The sequence below is a fragment of the Pterocles gutturalis genome, unplaced genomic scaffold (assembly GCF_000699245.1).
Source record: "Pterocles gutturalis isolate BGI_N339 unplaced genomic scaffold, ASM69924v1 scaffold8361, whole genome shotgun sequence".
Taxonomy (NCBI): Eukaryota; Metazoa; Chordata; class Aves; order Pterocliformes; family Pteroclidae; genus Pterocles; species Pterocles gutturalis.
In genome coordinates this window covers 43,628-54,108 of record NW_010105443.1, presented here as the reverse complement: position 1 = coordinate 54,108, position 10,481 = coordinate 43,628, and the positions used below count along the sequence as shown (strand labels likewise).

The following is a 10,481-nucleotide window of genomic DNA, read 5'->3' as shown; positions in this document are numbered from 1 at the left end:
AAAGAGCTGAATCAGGAACAAGAATATGCTGGTTTTAACCGTGTCTCCTCAGCCAGCTCTTCAGCAAATATTGATAAATCTACCCATTTTTCTCTAGGTGAAGACATTACCTGTTTCAGAATTAGAAATTTTGTTCTGATCAAGACTAGTCAGTCAGGCACTTTAGAGGACAGCAGGTCCTTGCATTTCTTTATTAACTTAGAATTAGAGCAGAGTACTGAACATTCATTTAGAGAGTATTCTTATTCATATCTGGATGCACATGAATATACTACAGGTTACATACCAGATACCTGTATTTGTATGGCTATTAATAAATAATGTCTGTCAGAACAAGATCCATAGATACATTTTATGTAACAAGTGTAGTCCTTACCTTTGACTTAGATGTTAAAAAATGAAAAAAAACTGTTTTGGTTATGGAAGGAGGTAAGTGAACACCTCTTGGTCATCACAAGGATTAAGACATAACATATTTACAAGGATTCTGTTAAAAACTGATGCTCATCTCAGTAAGAACCCTGGTAATTTAAATTATTTAACACAGGCCCTAGATTTATTGTAAATCTGTCAGTTAGTTCAATCAAACTGATGGTTTTATAAGCCTGAGGTATTTTTTTTTTAAAGGAAAAAAGAATGCCAAAAGTTCCATTTGTGTATAAAATGTAAAACTATAAAACACTGCCCTCTTGTGAACTTCCCTAAAAACTTAGCTGGTTATTAAAAGGAAGTTTTGGCAACATTTCACTGTTAGAACTGCATGGTTTATTTCTTTCATTTATAGATATATGTATATGTTTCTATATATAAAACACAATTGCTAAGTTATTAATACTATCTTAAAATAAGCTATTGCATATTTGCTATTATAAGCACTAAGGATGAATCCTCTGCCAGCCCAATCTAGATTCTTAATAAGGCATTTGCAAAGCTGCAATGAATCCTACATAGCACAGTGCTGGCAGAACGCTACCTACCACACTGCACGATGCCAAACCCTAGAAGGGTAGGAAACACTCTTGTTAACAAAGGTACATTTTGCCCAGATGAGAAAGTTTTCCCTTTTGTACAACTACAGAGATCTTTTAAAAAGTGAATTTTCAACTGAAAATTGCTGAAACAGAGTAAGCCTTGGGAACAGCCATTCATTTTAAAAATCAAATGGGCCTGAAGAGTACTACACACATTTTAAAAAGTAAATAAAGGGTCAAACTGTACAAAATTCAAGTCCCTTCTCCATTAAATAGTCTTCTAGAAGTTCTTCAGCAGTGAAATCATTAACTTTATCATTATTAACTATCACTATTAACTATCATTAACTTTAATCTTTCTTTTTATTTTATTTTTAAGGTATTTGGGAAAAAAAGGCTTGTAGGAGCATCCAGATTCCTCTTTTGGGAAAAAAAAAAAATCTAGTTATTGTAAACGAGCATTTTTTTCTTAAGTGGCAGAAACTAAAGAACAGGTAAACACCTGAGGATACAATGAAATTAATATAAATCTACATTGCTTACTACTGAAGGAGCAACACAAAGCTACAATCAAGAGTCTGCTGCAAGCACAAGAGGGCAGACTGAGGCACATTATGGATCTTGCTAACAACAGAGGTCTCAACCTGCTACTCAATTTTCTGCTCATTGTCTTGGTTCTGGTGCTTGCGTTTATCCTTGTGAAGCTGATGTGAACCTCTGGACAGTTCCATTTTCTTCTCAGATCTCGTTCTGAGGGTTTTGCAATGAATGTAGACACTTCAAACTATCTGAATGTAAATATGCAAAGACTGCAGAGGCTGAAATATCTGACAGTTATAGATAAGTGTTCACACACCTATTTTATCAGAAAGTGATCCTAAAAGCTGCGCACAATTATCTACCTGCCCCCAAGTAAAGAAAACATCTAGAGCCTTGCTGACTATATGAAGAAATCCAACTATGTGTCAGCAGTTACTGCAGTTTTCTCACTGCTACTGCTGACTTGTATTTAAAGATCTAAAAAAGATTTGCAGCCTTCAAGGAACATCATTTCTGCAAAGGGGACAACAGAAGTCAAACTTTTAAAAATGAGACTTCCATAGAATGTGTACTTCATGGGAAATGACACAAATACAGCAGGGAGGCAGAACGAACCACCTACATTGGGTTCACACCATGCATCCAATTATCTGTGAAGAGCAAGAGCAGAGATGCTGTAGATGGAAACAAGGATATCCATAAATACCAGCTTCCAGCAGCTCAGATGGGCCTAAGTTAAGTTTAAATATGAAAGCTTAATTATTAGTTACATGTTTTTTGACACCTATGGTTCACAGCAACACCTTAAAAAGCCAGAAGCCATTAGCTTTATCCAGCAACGTCAAAAGAAGCAGCTGTCAAAACAACTGAAAAATGAACAATCATAAACAAGGGTTATCACAACTCCGCCTACGAAGCCCTTAACGCTGCCACGTACACAAGCAGTAGGTGCGTCTGCACAAATGCAAGAAGTGTGCTACATCCTTAAGTCGGATTTATCGCTTATGCACAGGTCAAGTGGGTGGCATGAGAGCCCTCAAGCTGTATTTCACATACCACTTCATAGTTGCCAGTGCAATCACCCAGCCCATAGCCTGTCCTCACACTAAGCATGCAACATAAGCTTCTTAAAGGACCTTCTTTTATGTCCCTTTGCAGGATAATGTACTTTCCCCATGGGTCCCTAGTAAGGACAGTGACCAAGAAACACACACTTCTGCTGGAGTTATTTGCCCAGAAGGTAGCTGTACGCACCTGAGATATGCTGGGAAAGAACGTAGCCAGGCTGGGGCCAAACAACTTATTCTTAGTATCTCTCTTTCCCAGGTATGATGTGGGAGCAAAGTACACCAAAACTATGCATTATACAGTAAACTTAATGTCATACATATGCATACAGTCTTTTGCATGCATGCAAAAGAGGCAGATGTTGCTCATGGGGTAATGGAAGCCCCAGCTTCCAGCTTTCTATTGCCAACAGCACATCCCTAATTCAGCACATCCACTGTTGATCCAGCACTTCTCACAGGTGGTTCTCCTATCTGGAAAAGACCCGTCTAAATTGGATCTACAAAAAGACTTTTAACAGGAAAAAAGCCAGTATGTCTAGGGAAACAGTTTATAGGAGCTCTACCATTCCATTCCACTCTACACTACCTGTTCCAAAGCTTAGGCAACACTAGCTGGGGCAGCACTCATAGTCCAAATGAAAGCTTTTTTCTCATCTGTTCTGAAATATGTGCAATAAACATTTAAAATAGCTTCTGCAAACTACACATCTATAGCTTTTTAATGCTGATATAGTAATATAAATTCTTGTTTGTTTGTATTTAAAGCAGAAAACTTTACAAAGCTACATCACTGCAAGCACTTTATCATGTATGTGTTATAATCTTGCAATATTCTGCTTTTAAAAAAAAAAACTGTATATTTATATACAAGGGATATATACTGTAACAGTTGCATAGTTATGTCTTATTTAGGAGGATTTCTCGTGGTGCTTGACATAGATGGCATGAAGTGTACCACAACTACAGAATCTGATATGAAGCCCACTCTAGCCTAAAGAAGAATAAAAATGGTTTTCCCAACAAAATGGCAATTGGCTGATACATTGCTCAGGCTTGTACAAAGCTTATTGTCTGTATGCTCTTCTGTACATTCAAAAGTTTTCCTATCCTACGGGAACTGCTGTGATAGTTTAACAGCTAAAACTAGACGAATGAGTTAGCCCTGACAAAAAATAAAAGAAAGATGAGTCTACTGCCACCAACAATCATGTACTTCCAGATCCAAAATCACACAAAGGAAGTCTACAAGAAACTCTGCCATTAGCATGTAGAAACAACCCCAAGAAACAACCCCACACTTCCTTCAGCCAACAGTGTGACTTACAGAATCTTCAACAAATGTTGAAATGCCCTGCTGAAACTGAAACATGCATCTTCCCAAGACCACATATGAAATTGGCAAAGATACCAGTTAACCAACGCCAAGCCTCTTTTTGCAATCAAGCACAGTCCAAGTTTGTTTTCCCATCATCTGCTACTGCTTCTCCAGACTGAAGCCACATACACACTACTAACAAATGGAATCCCAGTTGTTGGACTACCAACTACACAGCAAAAGCCACCAAACATAAAAGTTTAATTGTGGCTCACAGTGAATGAATTCACTCTGATAACTAAAGATGATAATTCTTCATGTTAAAAAGTTTTATCTTGCTGAAAAGTATCACTTCATCAAAATGTGACATAGGAAGAATGTTGACAGTAATCAGTTCTGGTTTTCCAATATATGAGGATCACAAGAAAAACTTGTTTTGATTTGACATGTAAGAATAAAGTTTTCTGTGGCAACAATAGTATCTGAAGAATGTTATAACTTTTTCTTTCAATTGACATTTTACAACCGTTGTTTATCAGTGTTTAGGTATGCATGCAGTTTACTTTCTTCCTTCTGTATGAACATGGCAGTGTTTCCTCATTAAAGAAAAAACAGTAAACCAGAAACATTAAAGGAAAAAGAGGCACCCAAGCAATTTCCATCTATTACCTTTGCTATATTCTGACACAAATTAGCACACCATGAAGATATCAAACAGATGTCCCATACACTGGAAAAAAACAGAGATTTATCATGTGATGCCTACAACATTGTACAGAGCTAATAAGTAGATATGTGACCTTCTAAAACCATCCTTCTTATTGTATTATCTCCCACAATTTTAAAGGCACATTTTCATTTTAAGCCTAATTTCTGGGCTAGCATACAGTATGTACCTAGGTACATTCAGATAATAGGATGGATAATAGGACAGATAATAGGTCAGACTTTAAGAAATGCCTTTATATTAAAGCATACAGCCCTTTTATCCAGATTTGTATGGCCTCCCATCTCAGTAAATGGGAACCGCTGTTGTGTATTACAGGTGTTTTTTCCCTTAACACAGGCCTAATCACACACTTCCTTACTTTGGGGGTTAAAAAAAGAAAACAAGTATTACAGTGGTCAAGTCTGCTGAAGATAATTAAGTACATGGTGAAATATAAATTCTACATGGAAATTATTTTCATTGAAATACTGTAAAAATCTGTTCCTTGGAAATGCATAGGAGAATGTTTATCTTCAAAAAGCATACATGAAATAATACACATTAGCTAGAGAAAAGACTTTTCATATACAACTCCACGATGTTACACAATAACCATAGACCAGGTCCTCCCTGGAGATTTATTTCTGAATTGTACAAACATCACACCCACAGCTGAACCATGCACCTTCTCCAAAGAGGTGTTCTGTTGATTCCCAGCATCTTTTCTGCAGTTGAAAACCTGACAGTGTCCTGAAAAAGAATCTCAGTGTAGCTGTAGGTCTTCTTCCCAACACTCTGAGTTTCCCTTACAATGTATTGTAAATATTTTATTTTTAAAATCATGGTTTACAATTGGAATGGAAACGCCACATTATAGGCTTTTTAATTTGGGGAAGAAAGTGTACAAAAAAACCCAACAGGTAGATGCCGAGTCCAGTGAAATTCAGAATATTAAGGAAGCAGAGAATCTTAATTTTGAAAGTAATTAACCTTGGAACAGCTTTTCAGGGCTGTAATACATTATGCTTTACAGTAAACTTAAGTTCAAAGCTTGTCTGATTTTGTAAAAATAAATCCTAATTCAGAGTTTTGTGGGGTAAAATGTCTATGCTACTCTGTAAAGGCAAAAAAATCTATTTTTAGACTGTATTGTTAAGTTCAGTAGCTCTTCCTGATCCGTAAGTCCTCAAAATCAACTTGGAAAATTGTTGCAGTCTATTCTTGTTTCCCTCTGTAGTCTCTCCTTCCACCAGTCTACCTTAAAGATACACAAAACTGTTCTAAGTTCTCAGTTAAAAGCAAACTTAACTTTGTTTTCTGTTCACGACAACGGTGGTTTTAAAGTAAAAGGATGATAAACTGTAATTTTTTTCAGTCCTGTGTAAAATCACTGCATTTCTGTCAGCATACATACTTATTAAAAGTGAAAAAGCAAAAATAGTCCCAAGAAGAAAAGAGAATAACTAAAAAGTTTCTATAGAGGTGGGTTTTACCCTTGCTTTTATAAATCACCAGCTTCCTCTAGCAAAGTCTCATGCTTTTTGCTCTTTCTTTCCTAGATATATGTTCCACTTAGGATTGAAGTCTTCTTAGTTTCTCAGAAATAATAGCGTATCAGTTCCCAGGTGCGCATATGGTGATCTTAGAAAAAAAATCGTAGCACAATTATAGAATGACAGAATATCTCCAGTTGGAAGGGACCCATTAGGATCCTCAAGTCCAACTCCCTGCTCCTTGCAGGACTACCTAAAACTAAACCATATGACTAAGAGCATTGTCCCGATGCTCCTTCAACTCTGACAGGCTTGGCACCGTCACCACTTCCTTGGGGAGCCTGTTCCAGTGACCAGCCACCCTCTCAGTGAAGAGCCTTTTCCCATGTCCCTTTATGTCCAATCTGAACTTCCCCGACACAGTTTCATTCCGTTTCCTCACTGGTCACCAGTGAGAGGAGATCAGCACTGCCCCCTCAACTGCCCCACTCAAGAAAGTCACAGACTGCCATGAGGTCAACCCTCAGCCTTCTCCAAGCTGAACAAACCAAGTGACCTCACCTGCTCCTCACAAGTGTTGCCCTCAAGATCTCTCACCATCTTGGTCACCCTCCTCTGGACACACTGACAGTTTGATGTTTTTCTTACACTGAAGCACCCCAAACTACACACAGTACTTGAGGTGGGGCCACATCAGCATGGTACAGAGTGGGACAATGCCCTCCCTTGGCCGGCTAGCTATGCTGTGCTTGGTGCATCCCAGGACGCAGCTAGCCCTTTTGGCTGCCAGGGCACGCTGCTGCCTCACATTCAACTTGCCATCAATCCAAACCCCCAGATCTCTTTCCACAGGGCTGATCTCCAGCCTCTCATCCCCCAATCTGCACATATAACCAGCATTAGTATCCTGTCCTTATGCTCCTTTCTTCATCTCTTCTGACGTCCTTCCTCCTTAAAGCTGTAAGCTCTGGGCAGAAAGACAGGGCATGCAGGGAGGGCCAGCAAAGGATACCTGCAGGAGCCCAAAGACACATTGCTCTTGCACACGCTCTAACTTTCTATTTCTCTGGGTCCTATTTCACAACCACATCTTCTAATTTCAGGAGATGTAACAGATCACATTTCAAGGTCCATCAACACAACTCCAAATCATACCAATGGAAGTGCTTGCTAAGGCCACCAGGAACCTCCTCTGCACCTTTTGTGCCCTTAATTACTGACAAAGTCCCTGTGGCTGCCCCTTGCAATCAAGTGGAAAGTCAGGGTAAGCAGAGCAAAGGCTCCAGTTTCCAGGACTTCTACTCTTCCAGGACTGACCAGACAGCTGCTAGGATCATTGCTTCCTAAACTGGGACTAGGGGTTAGTTGCATCCTGTAACATACGTATCAATACTGATACAGATATAAAAATAACAGGAGCAAGGAGAAAAAAAAAAACAAAAAAACAAAACAACCACCACACCCAAAACAGTTTTACGCTCAGAACTTCATCTTAGAATCTTACAAATCTCAAAAGCCTGAAAAGGTGCAGCACCACTTTATGAAGTCAGCTAAAGAGAAACACAATGCTTGTGCTCCCCCTGGTGGCTCTGTCCTCAAAACACAGCGCAGCATCAATACCGATCTGAACAATGGTTTTTGAATAACCATAATAATACATAAAGAGCTTCATCTGTTTCAAACATGAAACTTTGCCTTCATACAGAAAGGAGACACTGCATTTAATCACAATCAGAGTGAGAAAGCATTTGTGAGAAGTGGAAAACAAAATCTGCGAGTTGCTTTGACCTAAATAAAAATAAGAGTTTCTGAAAACATCCTAAACAAAGTGTTGTGAAAGGTACATAGAAGATGATGACAAGACCTATACCTAAATGAATCAAAGTGGCAAATAAAGTTTACTCTGAATATATATTTAAATCCAAAAGGAGGCGCATTAGGCACAGTAATCTACATGCAAACCTCACCGCTACTTGTCTCACAGCTGTTCAGGAAAATTTGAATGAATGGATGGACTCAGCTCCCCCACAGGACCCTACTGTTGCTCCCTGATGCCACCAGTAGGTGCCAGCTGCCAAGAGCCTGGCTGGGAGTGCCCATGACCTGGCCTCAAGAGTGAGACAGTTTCTGTCACTTCAGCTTTGAGAGGACACCATCAGCCTCCACTCTCTACCTGGGTAATTTCTCGACATCGAATCTTCAAAAGCTTAGAAAAAGATGAGGGTCTCTGTAGTAATAAAGGTAATGTAAAGGGTGGCTACCTGGAACAATGTCAGGTTTTTAGAGAGACCCTTAAGGACTAATATTAGTTCAGCCATGTTAATTGGCTTCAATTTTTGTAAGTTGAAAAAAAAAATTAAAAATCACAATTAAGACCAAGATTGGATCTTGAGAACTTCTGAACTTGTCAGTCTTTCAAAAGAAAGAACAAAATTTGAAGAAACAACAAAATTTGAATGCAACTCTTTGTAAATTACTTACTTCAGGCTGGAGAAAAGAGGTATCTGCACATACAGCTAGATTATCTCTGCTCAGATCATGTTCTAGTCTAACCTTAAACTGCCTTTCAGGAAAACCTACGTATTGTAATCTGCTTGGGAATTTTTTGGCAAGCCAAGTTTACCTACACAGGTAAACCTGCACATTTAGATTTTAAATACTGCCTTCCTTCACAAGCTATCCTTTCCTGTTAGGCTAAGAGCTGGAAACAAAGATAGCGAATTATCATGTTGGAAAGGGCTATCTGTCTCTTAAAGACATATTTGATGTTTTCTATATGAAAATACTTCAAGTACGACACATAAAAACTACATATAATTTTATTTAAATAAACCAGATTAATTGACTATTAGTTGACTCTAATTAAAAAATATAGAGTAATATCAAACTGAATTCAGTTTTTAAGTCCTAGTCACAATGAATATTCATCCTTGCAGTATGCAAGTTCCTCTTTCAGTGAAAACATCAACGCAGCCTCTTTGTAAATCCATTCAGATCAAAATACATTCACATTCCTCCACTACACTGTGACCGAAGACTCTCTTAAGAGACACTGGAAATGTTATCTGATGTACCTCTTACTGTGTCCAGCTTCAGAAAAAGAGATGCTAGTCTCATGTAGACAGGCACACTGACTCAGAGTAAACTGTGAGCAGATGTCAGAAAAAAAGCCCATTGGCAGTCAGGTAATATTGAGAAACAAGCAGCAGCACCCCCAATCAAAGTTTAAAAACACCATCACTTGGTTAAGAGGACCTGTTCCCTTTTCTATTTTATTAAAAACTGACTGATGTTATTCGTTAGGTATAACACATGATGCCACATGATGGCACCAAACACCAAGCTTTAGCCTTACCTGCACAGGCTGTTCCGTTCTAAAATCTTCAAGCTGCTGCACATGCCATGCAGCTATGCCGTAGGGCTCCTCAGCAGTCCTGCAGTCCACAGGATTTGCACGTAACTGTTCTTTAAGCCACATTTGAGTCCTCACTGCTGGCTGTATGGGAGCTCCACTCACAGCCTGTTGTCCCAGAGTTGCATATCTCTGTCCGAAAGCTTCACAACTGGCTGCTGTAGGTTTGCTTTCAGGTAAGGCACTGTAGGTCAAGTCTAAGGCATGTCTCCTACTTGAGGGATCTGAAACAAAATCATCTTTGCTGCATGTTTCAAATTTGTATTTGCAGTCCTGTAGAGAAGATCGTCTTTTCCCCGTTTCTTTGTCCTCAATTTTTAGGAACTCCATGCTATCATGCAAACAACTTGGCCCATTTGTCCTTAATTGTGGTGATACAGCTTTGTCCATACTAGCCCTGGAGTCCACTGAATGACTAGTACCATCTTGACTGAAGGTATTTGGTGAGCTGAGTTTAGACAAGGAGGACCATTTTCTTACAGGTCGTGCATCTTTCATGTCAAGAGAATTGTCCAGGGCACCCGGATTTCTGCCTCCTCCTGACCTTACAAAGCTTGTACTCCATTTTGAGCCATCAGACTTGAAAGCTTCCCTGTGTTTGGACAGTGAAGAGCTGGCATTAGACGGCATCACATGGGCAGTGGGAACAGAAACCAGTGATGGGCTGGGCTTAAACGAGGATGTACCACTTGAAGTTGAATGATCTGAGAAGAGAGATTTATCATGTAAATAAGTACGATACAGAACTTATTAGTAACAGTGAAGGTGAAATACAAAAATAGAAGGAAACCAGTTTCTTGACAAAATACGGTCTTCTGAACTGTTCAAGACTATGAGAATTGAAACTTATTAAAGTGGGAGATTTTCAACTTTATTTTGTTCAGATGCCATCACTACAAAAAGAAATCTGTACCAGGTGGTGGCAACAGCAGCTTCAGACACAATTTTCAGGCTGTGGGCAGAAGGCAGCA

The 10,481-nt window shown here is 39.0% G+C and overlaps 1 protein-coding gene across 1 annotated transcript in view; it reads right to left on the bottom strand.

Annotated features, from left to right (window-relative positions):
* The window catches only part of LOC104471901 (centrosomal protein of 85 kDa-like), a gene marked incomplete at both ends in the record, with an annotated part of 67,086 nt that overhangs the window by 29,173 nt on the left and 27,432 nt on the right, over positions 1 to 10,481 (bottom strand). The window contains one exon of the mRNA XM_010087400.1: positions 9,454 to 10,214. Coding sequence (XP_010085702.1) covers positions 9,454 to 10,214 — 761 coding nt within the window. The remainder of the gene's footprint in view (positions 1 to 9,453; positions 10,215 to 10,481) is intronic.